The sequence below is a fragment of the Saccopteryx bilineata genome, chromosome 4 (genome assembly GCF_036850765.1).
Source record: "Saccopteryx bilineata isolate mSacBil1 chromosome 4, mSacBil1_pri_phased_curated, whole genome shotgun sequence".
In the NCBI taxonomy this organism is placed as follows: Eukaryota; Metazoa; Chordata; class Mammalia; order Chiroptera; family Emballonuridae; genus Saccopteryx; species Saccopteryx bilineata.
In genome coordinates this window covers 280,862,127-280,886,152 of record NC_089493.1, presented here as the reverse complement: position 1 = coordinate 280,886,152, position 24,026 = coordinate 280,862,127, and the positions used below count along the sequence as shown (strand labels likewise).

At 41.3% G+C, this 24,026-nt stretch overlaps 1 protein-coding gene across 1 annotated transcript in view; it reads right to left on the bottom strand.

The window, feature by feature from the left end:
- GRIN2A (glutamate ionotropic receptor NMDA type subunit 2A) overlaps positions 1 to 24,026 on the bottom strand; it is a 409,746-nt gene that overhangs the window by 95,450 nt on the left and 290,270 nt on the right. The window contains exon 5 of the mRNA XM_066274896.1: positions 21,059 to 21,173. Coding sequence (XP_066130993.1) covers positions 21,059 to 21,173 — 115 coding nt within the window. The remainder of the gene's footprint in view (positions 1 to 21,058; positions 21,174 to 24,026) is intronic.

Genomic DNA, 24,026 nt, shown 5'->3' with positions numbered 1-24,026 from the left:
CCAGGTGTGGCGGTATGGCTGATATTTATCATCTTACATCTTTTGGAACTGTCGTTTTCATGTAATTCTATCATTTTTAAAATAAATACATTCACACTTGTCAGACTATTTTAATATATTTAGAGATCAGTTTTGTGACCTTCTCTTTAGTGACCAGCTTCTGTTCACTTTTGCCACCCATACCCATAATAAAAGGGAAACTCACTTAGAATTTGCTTGATTTTAATGATTTGAAATTTAGATAATACCTAGCACTCTCATTCAGCTATTCTCATGTCCCTTCTCCAATATCATTTTGGCCATTGGCCCCTGGACTGCTCAGTTGAGCTACTCACTCATGTCTCCGACTCCTCCCAGTTCCAATCTAGACTTCATCTATCACGTCAATCATTTTCTGTTTGCCAGACCCACAATTATTCTGCTTCCGCTTTGTCCTCCCATCATACCCACCTGGCACTACTCCACCTACCCCCAAAGTCTGAGTCAGTCCAACCACTTCTTCACCTGTGAACCACTGAATACAGGCAAAGAATACCACATAACCACTCGAAATGGAAGGACTCCTTCTTTGGCTGGAAATCCTTCTCTCTTTTCCTGATTGGCCATCTCTCGTTCCCTAGAAACTATTTTAAGCCTTCACACCTGCCCACAAGACTGCAATTCCGCCTGTTCCATCCTCACTCCCAGATGATGAATCTGTCTCTTATTTCACAGAGTCTATGAACAACCCACACACCCCACAAACTTACCTGCCTCTGCACACGTCTTCCTTCTCCTTTCCTTTGATAATGAAAAAGTTATCCCTCCTGTAACCTAACACTAATCCCATCGTTTGTGCTCTGGACACAGTCTTCTTCTGCACTAACCTTTCTTCTCAAAGCGGCCTCACCGAGGTCAGCAGTCACTGTCTCATCACTAAATCCAACAGGTGCATTGCACTTGACATTGAGGCAACTCCCAACTTCCTTGAGTCTCCTGCCCTCGATTGTGATGATCCTGCCCTTTCCGGGCTATTTCCCACCTCTTTGACATCTCCAGCTCTGCCAAACTGCTCCTCTTTCTCTGCACATGTTTTGCATGTCCATCCCCTCTCTCTGGCCCCCAGATATCCACGCTCAGGCCTCTTCTACTGCCTGCTCTTCACTTCGCATCTCTATGGCGGTGTCCCTCACACCCGACTGTCTTTCATCGGCTCCTCTCTACTGCCTCTGAGAAACCTCAGACTCCATGAGACAGGAGTAGAACTCATCATCTCACCTTCGACCATTAAAAAAAAAAAAGCACATTTCTCTCCCATGTGCCAAATATGAGTTCTTGAAAGCATTCTTTAATTCACCTCTCTCCCTCCCTCCTCAATATATTAAATCAATCACCAAGGCTTGGCAGCTATAATACTTGAATATTCACCCTTATCTGTGTCTTCCCTAACTGTGACCAGCGCCGTAGTTTGGGCCTCCAACTGGTGTCCCTGCCCCCGAGAGTGTTGCTCTCCAGTGATCCTCCCAGCAGTAGCCTGAGCCATCACTCTAAATATCTCTGCATATGTGATCACTCCACTCCCCCCTTTAAAGCCTTTTGAAGGTTTCTCACTAGACTTGCAACCAAGTGAAAATGCCTGACCACAGTGTAAGTGACCTCGCCCACTCCCCGGCCTCTCTGGCTCTCTGCACTCGTGCCAACCTCATTTCTGACAACCTCCTTTGCCCTCCGCCCCATCCCACCCACACCGACTGATGAGTCCCCTAGAAGTAGTTACAGGCTTCTGAGTACAATGAGCTTCACTCCGTGCCAGGTTTCAACACATGCTCCTCACCCTGCACAGAAAACCCTTTCCTTGTCTCTGCCTTATACCCTTTGATTTGACCTTCCGAACTCTACATAGAGGACTGTGACCCTGTAAAACTGGACAGGTGACCTCCTCTTTGCTTATTTCTTTAGGTATTTCAAGTATGCATACACTCACCTGTCTTCCCTGGCTAGCTCGCTGAGCATAGGGGACTGTGTTCTGTTGGCCTTAGAACCCTTCACACTGGCCCAGGACCTCTTATATAACAGAGGCACAAAGTTTTGTTAAGTAAACTACTGAATAAGTGAATGTACCAATATGAAACACTGTAGCTATGATCTTCCTGTAATAAATTATCAACTTTATTTGGTCTCTTCTGGTAATTAACATGTCCTAAAAAATAATGCAGATTTTGGAGTCAGCTGAAACTGAGTCTGAATATCAGCTCTGGTGCTTACTAGCTGTGTGACCTTGACTAAGTTTACCTCCTGGGCCTCAGTTTCCTCCTCTGTCAAATCGGCACAATCATATCATGTGATTGTTGTGAGAATTAATAAAATAAGGTCTACAAAGCACTTATCCTGTTTGCCACATGGCCACTGTTCAACGAATATTAGTTTTTGTATTATGATATACAAGGCTTTTGTAAGGATTATATGAATTTATTTATGTGACCTCTCAGAAAAGCCTGGCCCATAGTAGGCATTTAGTTAAGGTTAGTTTCATCCCATCTACAATGTGCATATCTCATGAGGTTTAAGTTAATCCCTGGATGTAGGGCACTGGCTATTACTCCAAAGCAGGGGAGAGCAAGGCATTGGTTTTATCAATAATCCAGGCGTAGGGCTTATATATCAAGATGACACTTAGGAAATGCATTTTCTTTTTTCCTTCTAAGGGGAGACACATATGTTCTTCACTTACTGCTCTCAATAGGCAACAGATATTGCCTATTAATATAATTCTGTGCACAGAGAAGGAGGCCCTGCCAAGAGCAGCCTGGCATGACTTTAGCTCCATCAATAAGTCCAAAGACCTGACGATTATTTTTCATTCCATTGCAGGTTTGAGATTCTACACAATTAATGCATACCATTAACCTCATCGTTAGAAATGTAACCCTAGCTTTCTTGGCTCCTTAGGCCAAGAAGTGTGACCTTATGAATATACTTTTCAGAGCTTGACTAGCTAAGAAACTATAATAAGGAAAAAGGAAAAAGAAAAATAAATAAAAAAGGAAATTTTCAGATAACAGACACACTTGCAAGAGGCATCCTGACCAGAGTGCTATATGTCATTATATGGATAATAATACAGTGTGTCCGTAAAGTCATGGTGCACTTTTGACCGGTCACAGGAAAGAAACGAAAGATGATAGAAATGTGAAATCTGCACCAAATAAAAGAAAAACTCTCCCAGTTTCATACCTATTCAGTGCAGTTCGATGTGGGCTCACGCACAGATTTTTTAGGGCTCCTTAGGTAGCTATCCGGTATACCCTCTACAGACTCGTCACTGACTGATGGCCTACCAGAACGGGGTTTCTCCACCAAACTGCCAGTTTCCTTCCACTGCTTATCCCATAGAGTAATGTTATTCCTATGTGGTGGCACTTCATTATAAATGCGCCGATATTCACGTTGCACTTTGGTCACGGACTCGAATTTAGCGAGCCACAGGACACACTGAACTTTTCTCTGTACTGTCCACATCTTGACCGGCATGGCCGTGGGCTGCTCTGCTATATACACGGTGTTACATCATCATCTGTGCATGCGCACATGCTGCCACATCATCCTACAGAAACTGGGAGGGTTTTCCTTTCATTTGGTGCAGGTTTCACATTTCTATTGTCTTTTGTTGCTTTCCTGTGACTGGTCAAAAGTGCACCATGACTTTACAGACACACTGTATAAGCTCCCCAGAGTTTAAATAGCCCATTGTGGGTTACAAGTTGCGTTTATTGTCTCATTCCATTTGACCTTCAGGGAAGAGAGTCACAAAAAGGTAAGGAAGATATTATTACAGTTTTTCAGAGCAGTAAACTAATGTTCAATCCAGTAAGCACAGCAAACCTGACTGCTGGCTGAGGATTGCTTAATTGTGTATGACTCAATTCATCTCCTGATGTGGGACTTAAAGTAAAAATAAAGGGATGGTGACTCTTGAGTCTGTTCATCTTTATACCGAGAGCCCAACTCCTCCGAGATTGCTAGCAGCAGGTTTCTAGAAATCCTCAAAATGCAAAACAAAACAGAAACCCCACGCCCTGGCCGGTTGGCTCAGCGGTAGAGCGTCGGCCTAGCGTGCAGAGGACCCGGGTTCGATTCCCGGCCAGGGCACACAGGAGAAGCGCCCATTTGCTTCTCCACCCCTCCGCCGCGCTTTCCTCTCTGTCTCTCTCTTCCCCTCCCACAGCCAAGGCTCCATTGGAGCAAAGATGGCCCGGGCGCTGGGGATGGCTCTGTGGCCTCTACCTCAGGCGCTAGAGTGGCTCTGGTCGCAACATGGCGATGCCCAGGATGGGCAGAGCATTGCCCCCTGGTGGGCAGAGCGTCGCCCCTGGTGGGCGTGCCGGGTGGATCCCGGTCGGGCGCATGCGGGAGTCTGTCTGACTGTCTCTCCCCGTTTCCAGCTTCAGAAAAATACAAAAAAACAAAAAAACAAAACAAAACAAAAAACCAAAAAAACCCCAGAAACCCCACAAAATATTTTTTTTAAAAAAACCACTCTAATAGTTATCATTTAAAAATCCATATGGCACTTTGCATAATAGTTCCCACTTATTCAATTTTTTTCTGTTTTGTACCAGACCCTATGCGAGATGTTTTACAAACATTATTTATAATCTGCACAAGTTATGAAGTAGCTGGATGACTATGTTCTAATTAACTCACTTCTCTAGCCCTCAATGTTCTCATCTGTAAAACAAAAATAGTTATAATATCTACTGATTAGGGCTGTGGGGAACTAATAATGTATATGATATGTTTGGCTCAGGGCCTTTGACAGAGTCAATGCTCAGAAATAGTTTGGCTTTTTGTTTTCATTATTTGGAATTGAAATTACATAGGAAACATAAACCCCACACTTTGCCCACTTGAATCCTCTGCCTCCCCCAACACTGGGTGACGTCACCCACACTCAGGAAGGTGGTTGAGGAAGATACTAGAACTTAGTGGTCACAGCGTGGGTTTCAGAATCAGACAAAAGGGGGTACAAAATCCAGTTCGGATTCTTGGACATTAACTTGTTCTCTGTATTATTTGGTTTTCACATTTATAAAATGGGGAAAATAATAGTATCCACATAGGGTTTTGTGTGAACTGAGAGAGGTCATGTATCTAAAACTCTTTCTGCCCCACAGGAAACATTTAATAAATGGTAGCAGTAATATATTCACAGAAACCCCATTTTACTGATGAAAACACTGATAGAGAAATACAAAGAATGAAGATTTTTCAGGGCTTGCTTGGATCCCAGAACTAAGTGTTATCCATGGCCAACTCAATCCTAAAGCTTGACCTTCCCGAAAGGTCCCAGCCACTAATGTGAGAGCATCAGCCGATCTTTCCACTGACCATGGTGCTGATCTCTTTGTCAGCATGAACTGCTCCTTTATCTTTTGACATTGATTTGGGACTTGGGACTCTGGATTAGATACACCCTTGTCTCCAACATCTGTCCTGGTCGATTGGCAGTATAACTTGGTGGGTGCCCCTTATTTTTGTTTCCTCATCCATTTTCAAAGCAATGACAATTCCTGAATGCAAAACCTAGAGTGTCATTTTAGTAATAGAACTTAGACCTTGCTGTGTTGATTCAAGTTACAACTTCTATGCTATCTGTGGAGAGAGTGTGTACAGTTCATGGTGAGGAACCTTGAACAAGCTGCTTATTCTGTGTGAATTTCAGTGTTCTCACCTGTGAAAAGGAGATTAATATTCCTACTTTCCCTTTAGAAAGGGTGGTTGTCAGGATTCAACATTAGAATCTGATTCTTGCCCTCCTTACCTACCCTGTCTTATTTTCTTCAAACACATTTTAATCAGAAAATTAAAAAAAAATGCCATCAGCTATAATCCCCTGGTGGGTATAGAGGTCAGCAGTATGGGGGACAATATGAAAAATCAGGATTCTTTCAACTCACATGGTCTATTTCAAAATTTAAAGTTAAGCACAACATAAAGAGAGCAGCCAATGGATTCTTCAAGTCATTCTACAACTCCCTTCAAGGGGATAAAAGTTGAGTCTCTTGTCTCTCCCCAGCTTTGGATTTTTCCCTCATATGCATTTCCAATGGACTCTATATTTGCACGCTGAGAAAAATCGGATGGTTCAGTCCCTACCTCTTTCCTTCTCAAACAGGTCCATTCAGTCTTTCTAATTTGCAAGATGATAATTCAAATGGAAGGAAAATATACTCCAGGAACTCTATAGATCTGATTGCAATGGGTTTTAAAATACATTTTCAAAAGACAATGACTACAGATAATGAACCATATGGTTATAAAGAATAAACAAGCAGCTTACTGCAGGAGTCTGGGGCAATTTACATCTTCAGGTTCGAACAGGAATGCTGACTGGCTTTGCACAGAGATGCAAGAGACTGATTATGTGGCAGATTTGCATGCAGCTCAGCAGGATGCTCTGAGCTAAGCTCAGGAAGAGGAGCCTCATCGTGGGGGCATCTTGTACCTGTAACAGCCCTTCTTGCAAACACTGGGATGTCCCTACACAGGGATGAGGGATTCCCAACATAGGTTTTATAATTAATGCAGTGACAGCCTTCACTACTAATAAACAAAGAGCCCCCACCTCTACCATATGGCGTCATCGAAATAAAACGGACTTTAGTGTCTGACAGACTTGAACTGAAATTTAGACATTGCCACTTGCTCTGTAACCTTGGGAAAAATTATCCATCCTCTCAGAGACTCAGTTTCTTTATAAACAAACTGGGGAGGGGGGGAAGGTATGACAGTTTATACTGAGTATCTGTCAAAAGGGGATGAAAGTAATGTATATACAGACTGTAGGCTATAACCAGGAAACAGTAATCATTATTTTTCATTTTTAATTGTTATAAAGTGTGGGACTCAAAGAATTAGGTGTCCAGTGTCTTTGTCTTCCAAGTCTAGAAAGCCCAGTTTAGCAATCAATACTGGGAATATTTAAAAATCCCTTCTCTCTGGCCCAACCCCGGCTCCAATGCCGAGCTAACAGCGTAGTGGGTGCACAGTTCCTGCTGCCAACAGCACAGCTGAGAAGTCCCAACCGCGGCTCCAGAAGGCAGCCTGACACAGCCACTTGTAGCCGGGAGCAGATTGCTGGGGTCCAGTGCTTCACTGTTCTCTCCTTTCTTACAGACAAATGTCATTCCTGTCTGCACCATCAGCCTGCAAATGGGGAAATAGCAGAAACCAACAGGGACAATGCTAAGGAAGTGGGGAGCAGGCTCAGATGTCAAACCACTGAGGTCTGACCGTTGTAGGTGAGGCGGGAAGCAACCCAGCTGCTGCTACACCGATGAACCGTGAAGTACAGAAGAACAGTGAGGACACTCAAATATTTGTGCTTCAGTCAATACAGAAGGTCAAATGATCCTTGCCCTTTGGATAAATATGTCTTCATCCTGGAGGTCTCAGGACATGTGTCAGCTCTTTAGGAAGCCTTTTCTTATCCCTTTCATAATACCTGGTTGGGTAGTTGTCCCTCTGTGCCATAGGATTAACTATACTATCAGCTCTCCTCTTACTGTCTTATAATTAAAAGTTCATTTATCTGTCTCTCCATTAGACTACAATCTTCCTGAGGACAGGAATATTGTATTATTCATCTCTGCTCCACCCATACCTACCACAGACTGTCACAGACTAGGTAATTATTAAATACTTGCCAAACAGATTAGTAATGGGTCAGTGGGTTGGTTTGAGAATGAAGACCAGATGATAAATAAAAGACAGTTGTTCAGATGGGTTGAATTGTGGATTGGTGAATGGATAAATGGATGGATGAATGGATGGGCAGACAAACAGATGGATGGATGGATGACCAAATAGATGGTTTATTAGATGACTGATCATTGAATAATTGGCTTGGTGGATGGTGGGTAAATAAGTGAACAAATAGTTAAATCACATCAGATATTTATAGTTAATAGTTCATTATCCTAAAGAGTAAGATTTGTGTCTACTTAAAAGGCTAGTTATTGTCATTTTTTCCCCCTCCACTCAACTTCAAAGGCAAATACTATCCACAGGAATCTCTTGGTCTTTTAGGAAAACTTATATCATTCATCCTAGAAACTGTGCAAGGGGTGCAGTGAGTACCAGACTTAGAGATTCACAAGACTTAAATTTGAATCTTTTCTCAGCTATTGCTAAGAAATGTCTCACAATATCTCTAAGTGTTCTCTCCCGCCAAATCAGAGAATACTACCCACTTCACAGGATTATCATGTAGCTAAGGTGAAATAATAAATCTGAAAGCCAATATTGTAGAGTTTGAAAAATAACAGGTGTGCAACAAATTTGAGCTTACTATTATACTCAGAGTCACACTAAATTCAATCCCTTGACTCATTTTCAAATTTATTTTAGAAATATTACATCTTCTCCCCTAAATAAAAGCTCACTTAGAACACCAATATAGCAACCAGAGAGAAAGCGTTACCATATCTGGTTAAAGTTGGATCCTGTCTTGGTAACACCTATCTTCTCAGAGACCCTGGTGGCACTGTAAAAGAATCTAATATTCCAGGGAACATTGTCAGAGAAAACCTTTCCCCTATTTGACTCATGGAAGTTGAAGTCTATGTTCCGCAGCGCTGGGCCTAAAGGTCACTGTTCTTGTTCTCCCTGACTCCCTCCTCCTCTCCTTCTCTCCCTCCGTCTGTCACAGGCACTCGGGGCTTTGTATTCATCTACAACACAGATGAGTTGATGGCCCTGTCGGAAAAATGAAAATGGTTTTCAACGGTCTGTTCAGGAGTTTCTAGAAATACTTCTGAGAGACTCTTTGAATAATTTACTCATCTGAGATCGTTTAAATAATCTATTCACTCATTTTCATAATTGATGGCAATGGCAAACTATCAAGGGTGCAGCTTTTGTCTTACATTTATACCATCTGTCGGCTTAATCATGCCCCCATAATGCTCAGATAGCTTCTTTACCCACTGGGTTTGTGAGTTAGGTAGAGATGGATTCTCTAGACGACATAATTGTTGTCTCTGGCCCTACTGTAACGCTGCCTGGACTCAATTCTGCCTTCACTGCTCTTACCTTGGGCAAGCCATTTATCCCGTGTAGCTTCCAATTTCTCTCCTAGAACCTGGAGCTCCAATTCTAATCATGCTGGCATTTATTGATAATCAACTATACACCAGTCAGTGTTCTAAGCACTTGATGTATTATTTTGTTTAATTTTCCCAACAACCCTATGAAGTAGGTACTACGATTATCTCCCTTTTAGAGATGAGAAAATGCAGAGAATATTATTATATTAAAGCAAGATAATGCATTGAAAACATTCTGCGTGGAGTCTGGCATATAATGGAAGCTGAACTAATGACTCCTGTTGCCATCCTGATTATCATATCAATCAACAACATCACCACCACCATCACCATCAGTCATCTTTATCATTAACATTCTCATCAATATATGTTTCCATACAGAGATGTCTTCCTTATGAATTGCTTTTTTTATTTTTTTATTTTATTTATTTATTTATTTATTTATTTTTTTGTATTTTTCTGAAGCTGGAAACGGGGAGAGACAGTCAGACAGACTCCCGCATGTGCCCGGCCAGGATCCACCCGGCAGGCCCACCAGGAGTGACGCTCTACCCAGCAGGGGGCAATGCTCTGCCCCTCCGGGGCGTCGCTCTGCCGCGACCAGAGCCACTCTAGCGCCTGGGGCAGAGGCCAAGGAGCCATCCCCAGCGCCCGGGCCATCTTTGCTCCAATGGAGCCTCGGCTGCGGGAGGGGAAGAGAGAGACAGAGAGGAAGGAGGTGGGGGGGTAGAGAAGCAAATGGGCGCTTCTCCCACGTGCCTTGGCTGGGAATCGAACCCAGGTCCCCTGCATGCCAGGCCGACGCTCTACCACTGAGCCAACCTGCCAGGGCCTGAATTGCTTTTTTAAAATTTCAGAAATCTAGAAAAATTTTAGCAGAATGTTGCCTTGCAGGAGAGCATTGGTTCAACTGCTGTTCTTTTTAGAGCTGGGCTAGTGTTACAACTGAAAACAAAAACAAACAAAAAACAGTGCAAGACAGAAACACACATACACATGCACAAGGAAATGACATCACTTATTTCAGTTTGATGTGTTCATTTGTTAGAGACTTACTATATTTTCCCCACTGTGACCTAACATATTGAACTGGGTGCATATTTAAAATAGTCACTATGCATGACTCTAGATGATCATTTCAAATCTTTTGGAATGGCTTAACTTTCCCTTCTCTATGGCTCACATAATTTGAGAAACTTAATGATCATTATGTAAGAAAACAAATTAAATTTCACACAGACTCTGCTAAGGTAGTGATATTACCAAACCCATTTTACAAAGGGGAACTCGGCTTTGAATGTGGGATAGGGAGAAGAAAAAGAAAAAGAGAGAAGAAGGTAAGAGCAGGAGAGGGAGGGAAGAAAGATGACCAATGTCACAGGAATGGCAAATTTCTTCTGGAAATACTCAATCCAAAAATGCCTGAGCACAGACCCATACCTAAAAATTGTTTCTAAACCTGACTGATTCTTCTCTGTCACAAATCTCAGCAAACTATCCAGTCAATGCCAAGTGCTTTCAATTCTGTTTTTGAATTTTCTCTCAGATCCCACAGCCACTGTTCTTGCCCACACCTACATTCCCTTTAACCTGAGCAACTTAAATAGCCCCTTAGAAAGTATCCCACAGATTTGTGCCAAACACTGTTTTATTTCTAAAGAAGTAGTCTAGTTTATGGGGTTCATATATCCTGGCTTTGCAACTTACTAGCTCTGTGACCCTGAGCAAGTTATTGAATTTCCCTGGGCCTCATCACCTATATTTGTAAAACAGGGTAATAGTCGTATCCGTATTACAGTGTTCGTGTGAGGATTAGGTGGATTTATGTGTTTGAACGCTTAGCACCCTGCATGGCATATCATCAATATCAAAGAAATGTTAGCTATTGCTATTATTATTTTTATGTTGTTCTCTTATCTGAACCTTTTCTGTAGTGCCCAAAAGAGTACTGAACAAAGTCCCATGGTCTGTAATTTCAATTCTAACATGATCCTTCAGGCCCATAATTTCCCTTAGAGAAGTCTGTATTCACTTTCTACTGTCATGTAACAAATTACCTCAAAGTCAGCTTCTTGCAACAATACTCCTTTATGATCTCATCATTCAGCAGGACTCCACTGGGTCCTCTGTTCAGGGTCTCACAAGGCCAAAGTCAAGGTATCAACCATGCTGGGCTCATCACTAGAAAACCTGGGAAACTTTGACTTCCAAATTCATTCAGGTTGTTGGCTGAGTTCAGTTCCTTGAGGTTGTAGGACTGAAGTCCTTGTTTCCTTACTGGCTGTTGGCTAGGGACAAAAAGGCTCCTAGTGGTTATCTGCATTCCTTGTCACTCGCTCAGTCCTCAAATACAGCAGTCATTCAAATCTTTCTCTTACTCAAATCTCTCTGACTTCCTTTTCTGCTATTAGTTGCAAAAACTCTTACTTTCAAAAGAATCATGTGATTAGGTTAGGCCCACCTGATAATCTTCCTTTTAATTAATGCAAAGTCAACTGAAAACCCCCTTTTGTTATCTAAAACAATTACTGAAGGCATATTTCATCATATTCATGGCCCCACTCACACTCCAAGAGGAGAGGATTATTAAAAGGCGAGGGTCATTCAACACACACGAGCTATGTTTCAAACACACTGAACTCTTCCTCAGATGGGCCTTGACACCCTTGCCTCTGGACTTGGTCATCAGTGTTCCTTCTGCGTGAAATGGCCTTCCCACATGTGTTCAGAAGTCTAGATCATGCTTATGCCCTGAGACCTTGTTCAAATGAGAAATCCTCTGTGTAGATGCCCTTGACCTTCTCACTACGTTTAACATATCTCTTCTCTAAATACCAAAAAGTTTTATCAGAACACCTTTTGTGGCACATTTCACACTATCTTGTAAGTTCTGAGCATTTCTTAGTGCCCTATTAGACTCTAAGTATCTTAAAGGCTGGTCCATGCCTTATTGCCGTCCTCTGCAATGACTAGCACATAGTAGGTACGTGGGAAATTTTGTTTAATGCAATAAATGTGTGACTAAATAAGGGTTATATGTCCAAAATTCAATATACTCTGTTTATGGGGAACAGATTTAACTGAAAAAAAAAAATTAATAGCTCAATACTTACTGAAGACTCACCAGGTAACAGGATTTAAATCAGGGGTCCCAAAACTTTTTACACAGGGGGCCAGTTCACTGTCCCTTAGACAGTTGGAAGGCTAGACTATAAAAAAAACTATAAACAAATCCCTATGCACACTGCACATATCTTATTTTAAAGTAAAAAAATAAAACAGGAACAAATACAATATTTTAAATAAAAAACAAGTCAATTTAAATCAACAAACTGACCAGTATTTCAATGGGAACTATGCTCCTCTCACTGACCACCAATGAAAGAGGTGCCCCTTCCAGAAGTATGGCTGGGGCTGGATAAATGACCTCAGGGGGCCGCATGCAGCCCGCGAGCCATAGTTTGGGGACCCCTGATTTAAATCATGTCCATAAACAAAAGTTTACTTGTCATTGTTACCATCTCATTCATCAGAGATTACTCAAGGTGCAAAGAGACTCCAATTTCCTTATTTGCTTTCCCCCCATATTATTTCTCTTAAGCATTGCTACTAAGCAGTGTATGACGAAGGAATAAAGAGGCACACAGACTAAAAAGCAAGGACTCTTGGTGACTAGGATGACCTAGATGAAACCATTTTGTCCCGGTTACAAGGACTAAGTCTATGCCCTCCAGCAGTTGCTCTACATTTTAATGGACATGAGCATCACTAGTGGAGCTTATGAAAAAGCAAGAGTCAGAAATGATTACTCTCTAGGTATGAGGTAGGGCTCAGGTCTTTACACCTGTCGCATGGCAACTCTGACATAGGAATCCCAGTGGGCCACACTTGGAGAATGAGCACACTAAGGCCCTGGCCAGGTAGCTGAATTGATTAGAGCATCGTCCCCGATATGCCAAGATTGCGGGTTTTATCTCCAGTCAGGGCACATATAGGAGTCAACCAGTGAATGCATGGATGAGTGGAACAACAAATCAATGCTTCTCTCATTCTCTTTCTCTCCCTTTCTCTCTTTCTTTAAAAATCAATTTTAAAAAAGAGAGAAAGATATAGGATGATCATATTAAACAATGTTCTTCATTTGGGGAAGTTCATCAAAAAATGTTTCCATTCATTCTCTATCCATTCTACAAATATTCATTGAGTCTCAGCTATCGAGCACCAGAGATGTCATGGTAAAGGAAAAAGTAAAAACCTGAAAGCGAACAGACTATTTTCTCGGTCACAGCTGGAATTCACGGTTTAATCCATAGGCTGCCATAGCTTTTCTAAGCAAGGTAGGCATGTAGTAGAAGCCGTATGATGTTTCTGTCTACTTGCAGGATTTGTAAACAATGCATTTCCTTTTCAGCAACCCACACAAATGTACTATCAGTTGTCATATACGGGTCTCAACTATAATTTCCCTCCATTTTTCTTTTACATAATCATTGAAATGCGTTCGTAGAAGACAGGTACGTTTGCATAAATACTTCGCTCCTTAGCAGGATGAACATTTTTGCAGACTACTGATATACACCAACACACACACACACACACACACACACACACACACACACACCCTGAAATCTTCTGTACATCTTCATGTGTTCTGGAGACTCACTGGGCCATTCTGGGATAAATGTGGTAGGAGGGTCATGGAGGGGCAGTTAGGATACAATGATATAGAAGGAAGAAAGGTAGAGCATTCTATAATTAGGAATCACATCACATAATAACTGTACCCCCCCCCACACACACACATACACAACACTGTTGGTAAAAGCCTCACTCACTCTAGCACGTTGAAAGCCCACAGTCAGAACTACATAGTCCAGAGACCAATCTCGGCTTTTTCTAAGATCCCTATATCATCTGTCCTAGGAATTTTTTAATGAGAACTTGCTTCATAATGCACAAGACACAGGGACTGGGTACAATCCCCTTCTTTAATGAAACAAATTGGAAGGTGGAACCGCTTTGACCACCAAAAAAAGATAAGGCCTATGAGATGTTATAAAACACTTAGAGCCTAAGTTGCAATTAGTGAGGTTTGGGTGGGCTCTGCTGTACCTAGGGAGGTGGATTTTATTCGAAGGGCAGAAGGAACTCCCTTAATTCCTCTTCTAAATTATCCTTTTCCTATTAGCAGTATGATGTAGTGATCAGGAAGGCAGTCTTTGGGGTCAAGCCCTCTTTTGACATCTGCTCCCATCACATACTAGCTGGGGCATCTGAAGCTGCTCATTAGCCTCTCTGAACCTGAACCTCTATTTATGAGGCAGGGATAAAAATACTGACTTTAGATGAGTTGTCAAAATGACTAAATGAGATTATGGATGTAAAATTCTCAGCAGAGTTCTGGGTACAGAGTAGCTCTTAAAAAATGGTGACTGAAGTCATCGTTGCCGGCAGATCGTCTGGAGGCCCTTTTATGCATCTGAAACAAAGCCTTGTGAGTGGCAGAGCTATTCCTGATGGGTCTCTAGTCGGAGTGAAGATGAATATGCAAGCAAACAATTACTATGCAAGCTGTTGACACTCTTGGGAGTTAGTACACAGATCTGGAAAATGAAGTGGGAAGGACTGAACCCACATTGGATTATGCGGACGTAGAATCAATGGAAAGGGTGTCCTTGGCAAGGGGAGGGGGAAATGTTCAACGGGGCAGGAACATCAGGACATGCTATGCATGAGCAGATGACAACTGAATACGAGGGCCTAGGGGATGTTGGAAGGCTAAGAATGAAGCTTTCTGTACTGGGCACAGGACAATAACCATATCCAGGAGAGGAAGGTGATGACTTTGACTTTGGCAAGCAGAAGTTGGAGGTCGGTGGATGATCCACATGGGCATGTTCTGTAGGCAAGTCTGAAGGTCGAGAGATCTGGGCTGGAGGCAGAGGTGACCGTGTGGAAGTTAGCAGAAGACAGAGACACCAGGGAGAACACAGAGTGGTGAGGATAAAAAGAAGGCAGGGGGGCCCTGGCCGGTTGGCTCAATGGTAGAGCACTGGCCTGGCATGCAGGAGTCCTGGGTTCGATTCCTGGACAAGGCACACATGAGAAACGCCCATCTGCTTCTCCACCCCTCCCTCTCTCCTTCTTCTCTGTCTCTCTCTTCCCCTCCCGCAGCCAAGGCTCCACTGGAGCAAAGATGGACCGGGCGCTGGGGATGGCTCCTTGGCCTCTGCCTCAGGCGCTAGACTGGCTCTGGTCTCAACAGAGCAACGCCCTGGATGGGCAGAGCATCGCCCCGTGGTGGGTGTGCCGGGTGGATCCTGGTCGGGCGCATGCTGGAGTCTAACTGCCTCTCTGTTTCCAGCTTCAGAAAAATAAAAAAAAATAAAAAAAAAAAAAAAAAAAAAAAAAAAAGGGCAGGCACATCAGAGCAAAGGGAACAGGACACTTTGTTCAGGAAGACACAATCACAGGTCTACCTTATGTCTTCTGGACATCTCTATGCTCTTTAATTAGCACTTCTCTAGAAAATAAGACGGTTGTTTTTCTTTCATATGTATAGGTTTTGTCCTATTTATGCTTGGAGTCAAAACTTCTAAACTGTTTTTTAAAATTTTTTCTTTAAATCTCTCTTTCTGTCTTTCTCTATATATCCCTTTTAAAGCTGCTCTGTGTGTATATGCGGTCGGACACACACACACACACACACACACACACACACATATACAGTGTAAACCAGCGGTTCTCAACCTGTGGGTCGCGACCCCGGCGGGGGTCGAATGACCAAAACACAAGGGTCACCTAAAGCCATTGGAAATACATATTTATTATACAATACATTTTTAAATAAAATATGTATTCCTGCTGGGGTCGCAACCCACAGGTTGAGAACCCTGTGTAAACATATATATTTTTCACTTTAAAGCTAATATAACCCTAAAATGGTCAATAGGATTATTCCCAAAGCAATTTTTCAGAAATGGATTTGGCTTGAAGAAATCCAATCTGTCACTCAAAAACCAACGCCAGTGCAGCTATCCTCATGAAGATTTCCCAAAGTGACCAAGTCCAGTTCCCCCCGCTTCCCCCAGAGGTGGCTCAGTTATGAGCTACTTGAGGAGAGGGATGGTTTTCTACTCATCCTTGCAGCAACCCAGGATGCCTGATGGAACGTTGGCCATGGAGTTGGCCCCCCAGGGGACACTGGCTGTTCTGGCCCGGGGTTGATAATTGGCTCGCCTTCAGGGTACTGTTTTGAAGCATCTCTGGGAAGCACTGGACCCACCAAACTCCAAGGCAGAGCAAACCCACTGAGAAAAGGGGGCAACAACAGGCACAGAAGCCCTGGTTTGCAAGAGAAAGCCTGCTCTCCAAACGAGTTCTGTCTGCTGACACAGGCAGGCCCTGCACAGAGCACTGGAATAATCCGCAGCAGCCACACACAAAGGCTCAGCGGAAAGCAAATGCCCCTCTCAGGGCTTGTTATCTTTTTCTAGACACCGTCATTACATGCTGCTGCTTCCAGTGACGCCACTGAGTGACCTCAGAGATGAAAAGAAATTGCCTCTCAGTCCCAAAATAACAGCTCTGCCCGTCTGTAGGCCTCCTCCTCCGCTGACCTGCTGTACCGCTGTGTGCTGCTCGTGGGGCAGACTTCCGGAAAACATGGCTGGTATTTACCTGCTCCGCTGGCTTCCCCTTGCTCCGAGACAGAAGCACAAGGAGTTATTTCTGAAACGCTGGATCTCCTGAGTGCCAAGAGAACAGACCAGCGACAGGAAGCGTCTGTACGTTCCCAGCTCGGCTCAGCAGCAATTCCCTAAGCTGCCTTTTTGAGAAATTGCTGAATTTCAATGGGAATTTGAAGGAGGTCGCACAGAATATAAAAAGGGCATTTTCTGTATCTGTTAATGGACGATATCAATGGCAGCTCCCCTTAAAGCGATGCTATCTCTTGCCCCGCAGTGGCCTCCCTGTAAACAGGCTCCCTGGCAAATAAGCGAGGTCCAAAGGCAACACGGAAAATTCACAGGGGCGAGCCAGGCCTGACCCAGGACTGGTTATAGTCAAGCAGGGAGAAGGATTTTACAGCTCCAAAAAGTGATCCTCAGATTGTGTAACTTCAAAAGGTTGAAAAAAAAAACAAACAAAACCCAACTCAACAACATAGGCAGAAATGCTCAAATTCTCCACCTCCCATTAAAGATAGGAAAACAATAACTTGAATTTTGGCTTCACTTGCCACGTATAAAGGGACTCACGTAGTGTGGTGGTGTGGGGAACACAGGGTATGCCAGAGGACAGAGAGGAGGAACTGAGGGGGGGTAGTTAACTAGAATCCAATGTTTCACTCAAGCATCACAAAACTCCATGGAACTCCACCCACCTCCCTCCACCACGTGCTATAATAGAATCGAACTTCCATGGGTGCGGAAGTTACTTAGTGTGTTTCTCTTGCTCACTGATAGATTTCATACCTCAAGCATAGTGCCTGGCGCATAGTAGGCTCTGGATAAATACTTGTTGAATGAACAAATAAACAAAGCTGTCACTCGGTACTTGGGTGTACCATCTAAAGGAAAAAGAAGCATCACTGTTCCCTAAACAAGGGCTGATATTCTTATAATTAGTATTCATTTCTGGGAGTTGAACATGAAACTCGGTCCACATTAATAATTAATTGTACTGGGTATCTCTATTTGAAGGGCTTCAAAAAATTTTTAAATTGAGCTACAATGACATACAATAAAATAAATATGCCCTGTGTATTAGTTTGATGCATGTTCAAGATAGGGAACACCGCCATACATCTAGAAAGTTTCCTTGTGCCCCTTCCCAGTTAAGGACCCTCTTCCACAAAAGCAACCATTATTTTGATATCTAATCTCACAGACGAGTTTTGCCTCTTCTTGAACTTTGCAGAAGTGGAATCATACATAAAATCTTCCGCGCCTGGCTTCTTGTGTTCACCATAACGTTTTTGAAATTTTGTCCACATTGCCATGGGAATTACTGGCTCATTCCGTATTAACGAGCAGCATTCCATTTTATGAATGTACCGTAGTTTATCCACTTCCTTGTTGATGCACATCTGAGTTCTTTTTGATGTTTTTTCTGTTATGAATAAAGTTGCAAAGAATATCTTCACATAAATATTATTTTTTGATATCTGTTTACATGTCTTTGCAGTAAATATCTAGGAGTGAAATTGTCGGATCATAAAGTTTGTGCACATTTACCTTTATAAGAAACTCCCAAGTGTTTTTCCAAAGTGGTTGTAAGTTTACATTCCCACCAGTAACATATAAGATATCCAGTAGCTCCCTATTTTTACCAACACTTGTTATTTTTTCATTTTAGCCATTCGGTGTGTGGACAGTGGTATCTCACTGATGCCAATGATGTTAAACCCGTTTTCATGCTAAAGACGATTTCCCATTTTTAATTGTCTTTTTTCCCCATTATTGACTGATAGTTGTTCTTTATATATTCTGGACCCAAGTCTTTTGTTTTAGATATAGATATACATTTTTTTTTCTTTCCTTAAAAATATTTTTCCCAGTTTGTGGCTTGTCTTTTTCATATTTCTAACAGTGTCTATATAGAGGTGAAAGTTTTAAATTTTGAAGGAGCCTAGTTTATTATCTTTACTGGATGCATAATGCCTTTGCATTCTGCGGTCTCAGATCACAAAAAATATCCTCCCATATTTTATTCTACAAACATTATAGTTTTAGCTTTTACATTTAAGTCTGAAATTTAAGTTATTTTCTTGTGTAGAGCCTGAGATCAATGTTTGTTTATTTATTTATTTTTTTTGGTGAATATCCTGTTGATTTAGTACCATTAATTAAAGATACTTTCCTTTTCCCCACTCATAATTATTCATCAAAATAATTTAAGTGTATATATATTTGTGGATCTATTTTCATTATTTCATCATTATACAATATGTTAGCTATAGGGTTTTCATAAATAACCTTTATCAGATTGAGAAATCTATACTGCTCACAAAAATTAGAGAATATTTTATCACTTCATATTCATTTTGAAATATCCCCTAATTTTTGTGAGCAGTATACTTTCTTTATCATGAATGGATATTAAATTCTGACAAATGCTTTTTCTGCATCTATTGAGATGACCATATAATTTTCTGCTCTACCAGTCTTACATTCCTAGGATAATCCCCACTTATCCACAATGTATTATCTTTTTAAAAAATATATTGGTGGATTATTATTACTAATATGTTTCTTAAAAAACTTTGTGTAGATTGGAGTCATTCCTTTTTAAAACATCTGGTAGAATTTCCAGTGAAGCCATCTAGGACAAGATTTTCTTGTCTAAATGGAAGGTTTTTAGTTATAAATTAAATTCCTTAGCAAATTCAGAGCTATTAAGATTCTCTATTTCTTTTTGTGTCAGTTTTGAAAAATTGTGGTTTTTCAAGTACTTTGCCCATTTTATCTACATTGTCAAGTTTGCTGACATAAATATTTCATAATTTTAAGAAATAATTTTAATGTCTGTAGGATCTTTAATATCTGTAATTACCACTCTTGCATTTCTAGCATTGGTTATTAGTATTTGTGTCTTTGTTTTTATTGTATGATCATTCTTGCTAGGAATTGTGAATTTTCTTAATCTTTTCAAAGAACTAAGAACAAAGAACTAGCTTTTGGCTTTGTTGATTTCCCCTATTTTTTGTGTTCTGCTGTGTTGATTTTTTACTCTTATGTTTATTATTTCCTTTCTTCGCCTTCATTTGCATTGACTTTGCTCTTCTTTTTCTAGCTTCTTAATGTAGAAGCTTAAGTCATTGACTTTACATTTTCCTTATTGTTTTTTGTTTTTTTAATTATAAGCATTTAAAGCTATGAATTTCCCTCTTAGCACAAAATCAACTTTATTCTTCCAACTTGGTATGTTATGTTTTCATTGCCATTCCATTCAAAATGTTTTATAATGTCTTTCTGAATTCTTCTTTGACCTACAGTTTATTTAAAAGTGTTAGGTAATTTCCAAACATCTATTGATTTTCTAGATATATATTTTTATTACTTTTTATTTTAATGCTGTGTGGTCAAAGAATGTATTCCACATTATTTCAATCTTTCAAAATATATTCAGGCTTGTTTTATGTTTCAGAATTAGTCTTAGTTGGTGAATTTTCCAAGTGCACTAGGAGAAATGAGTATTTTGTAGCTGTTGGATGCAGCATGCAAAGTCTTTCAAAGCTTCATCATGTGACATGATGGCAACTAATTTGAGAGTTCAATTATGGGGGAGGAGAGAGTGCAACTGGGACAGATATTGTCACTGTACGCATGGCAACACCATCTGAAAGTCCCTGTGACATCTCCCCTCTTAGACTCAGGACATAGCTTATATGGAACATTAGATGATTTTTCCTGCACAGTTATTTTTTACAGTTAATATAGATGTACTAAAAAATGTGCTTTGTAAAAAATACAACCTCTCTCTCCAACCTATGCTTTATAGAAGTGACACACTTAAATTTTGGAAATTAGTTGATTTAAAGTAAAAGCCTAAGTAAATGAAAATACAGAGGGTTCATCCATATGGTTAAATGTGTAAACACGATACACAATTATGAGGTTTAGGCAAGCTGGTGTGATCACTGCTATACAGTCAACATCTGCTACTGCAATGATCTGAACAAAACTCCACCATCTTGAAATTATCCAAAGTCCTTAAGGACCCTTCCTCCCGAGATTTGAGAACCCAGCATAGAGAGTGGCACAATTACCACAGTGTGCCTGGGGTTACCATTCCAATTGCATCTGACAATATTTGCCTGCCTTGTTCCAAGAAAAAGATCCTCCCGTGGCCATGGGATGGGATCGGAGCAGCTCAATGGGAAATGATTCAGGAAAAGGAGTGACCAGAATGCTTAGCTGCTCAGGCTTTCACCCCTCCTCTGCATTCAGCACACAAAGGATGCTCACCTTTTCCCACTCCCGGTCCTTGTTCAGCACAATCACCACCAGCCTGGGGTGCACCTGATAGCCTTCTTCGGTGAAGGACAAGTCTTTGCCGTCCCATGTCACATTGACCATAAATCTAGAAAGAGGAAGAGACAAAGACAAATTTTTTAGGGAAGAATAAAGAGGTGTCAAACAAATGAGTGGATGCCACCATTGGTGTAAAGCTGAAAAAGTGTAAACTTACAATGCCATCACCCATCTCAAGCAGCCTCTATCTGTGGATGTATTAGTGCACATACAGGCACTGCTAGCTGAACGGGAACCCTTTCCCTTGAGCCTGTACTCATTCTCAGGCTCCCTAGTTCTGTACAGGTGTTAGTATTGACTGTAATCAGCACATGGGATAAAGCCTTTCTGTCCTGCCAGATTCATATACCCTTGTTCAAACAATCTTCTTACAGGAAGATCTAAAGGCATGCTGTATTATGTTTTAACAAACTCCTTAGAGGAAATTCATAAACTCATAAACCACATGATATACAACTTCAAAGAAATGATTTCCCATCCATCATTATTCATTCAACTAATATTTATTAAACACTAACTCTGTGCCAGAACTCAGCTAGTTAGTTGGGGATAAATAAGGAAATAGACATGATCCCTCTTCTCATGATGCTTATAGTCTAAGAGAAAGTATAGACATTAATTGATTAATTACAGATCTATGACAAGAACTACAATAGCAAGGTGGGTGTGCTGGGCAACAGTGAAACAAGGATCATCAGGCTAGACTACTATAAGAAAGCGAAGCTTGTCCTGAAGGATGAGTCAGCATCAACTAGGTTAAAAAAAAAAAGACATGAGCATGTTTCAGGCAAAGGAAAAGGCATGTGCAAAAGCCCTGTGGTCATACATATGAGGGACTGACTGCAAACCAGTGAGGATGAAGCAGAGAGAGAAGGGAATGTCAGCTGTGGTGTGACTGAGACAGTGAATAGGAGCAGACAATGCGAAGCTTTTCAGGCTGTGTAAGAAGTTCCATCTTGTTTTAAAATAATGGAAGACAATGAAGGTTTTAATTAGGGGGGGGCGATAAAATCAGACTTTTTTTATATAACATGACTTGAAGGCTGGGTAGAGCATAGGTTTGGGGGAAAAAAAGTAGATATGAGGGGCTTGATTACTGTATTCCTATTATCCACGTGAGAGATGATATTGGCTTTGGTCCTGTGGGGCCTCAAAGGAAGTGAAGGAAGAGTAGGAGCAGCATCAAAGAGGACCAAGTGCAGAAATACTGAGCAGGTATTTAGTGACGGATTGGATGCGAGGGTGAAGGAGACAGGTAGCAAGGACAATGCCTCAGTATCTGCCTTATGTAATACCTCTGTAGTCAGCTTTTGGCATAGGTATTCTCATCGCAGGTGACATCTGTCTGTCTTACAATACTCTTATCTCCACCACTCCTCAAAGCCATCTTGCCTGTGGTCAGGTTGGACTCAGATGGAGAGCTCATCCCCAGCATTTGGGTGGGGAATCCCCAGGGGTCCACATCTCCTAGCGGCTTGAGAAAATGTGAGGTTGTTATAGACTTACAAGAAAGCATACCTCTAAGCAGATACTGAATAAAGTATGTTACTTCCCCAGAAAGACACGGTATCTCAAAGTCATAGCATTTTCTTGGTTTATATTCCTCTGTCACTAACAGCAGCTGAAGAAGCAAAAATATTAAAGAGGAATACTAGCTTACATAAAAATTACAAAAAGAGAGATTGGCTTAACTGGTCACATGTCCACCCCTGGACCACCACCCCAAAGGAGACTGTATTATATGTGGGGAGAATCAGTTCTCTAATGACAAGGTGAAGACATTGGGGTAAAGTCAAAGAATGAGTATTGTGTAGCCATTCAATACTCTATTTGGGTCACTAAAATCATTTTTTTTTTTTCAGAAACAAGTTAATGGCATGGAGAAAATGCACAGTATTTAATGCTAAATAAGCAGATAAAAAGGATAAAGGCAGGACTTGTCTATGCATGGAATGATTACAGGTGCTTTTTATTTTCTTTTGTGTGTCTCTGTAGTCTCCAAATTTTATGCAAATACTTTTAACAAAAATACTGTTTTTACCATAAAACACTGCTATTTTAGGAAAAGCAAAGGGAAATCGCTATTCTACTTGGTGCATTCGAGGTATCTCAGATCATTTTGTAGTAAAATAATTTATTGATTTAACAACTATTTACTGAATGTCTACTATGTGTCAGGCCTTATGGTGAGTCCTACAGACACAAGCAGAAAAAACAATGCCTGTCTGCCCTCTTATTACCCACATTTTTATAACTCAGTGGCACAGACACATGAAGAATGATGGCGCTAGAATACTGTTGTGTACTGACGGACAGTAAGTGTGAGAAGTTGTGAGAACATCGAGGAAGGGCCCCTAACTCAACCTAAGGGATTTAGGGATTTCCCTGGGGAATTTTGAAGAGTGAAGGGATTGACAAAAGGTGGGACAAAAGGATTCTGAGCAGGGGAATAATCATAAGTAAAGACGTATCAGCAAACAGGTGACACACATCAGGGGAAGTAGGAAATAGCTTAGTCAGGTTGGTGGGCAGTGGGATTTGTCCGGGGAGAATTTCTGTAGCCAGATCACATGGGACCTTGAACGATATCCTAAAGGGTTTAGATTTTGTTCAGAAGACTATGGGGATCCAGGAAAAATTTAAAGTAGAGTTATGATGCACTCAGATTTGTTACCAATAGAAGCAGAAATAAAAATGCTTTTCTCTGCGTTTGAAGACAACTTCAACATTTTTGTGTATGGTTAAAAAACAAGTGTTAGCTACACAATTGCAACTGGGGTTTCTTTGTTTGTTTTTTATCCTTTGATGCTTCCTGGCTGGTATTTGATAAACTGAGTGGATGTGGTCCAGGCAGGCACATTTAAAGAGTGTTCTCCTTCACATTCCTTTATTGAGACCCTTG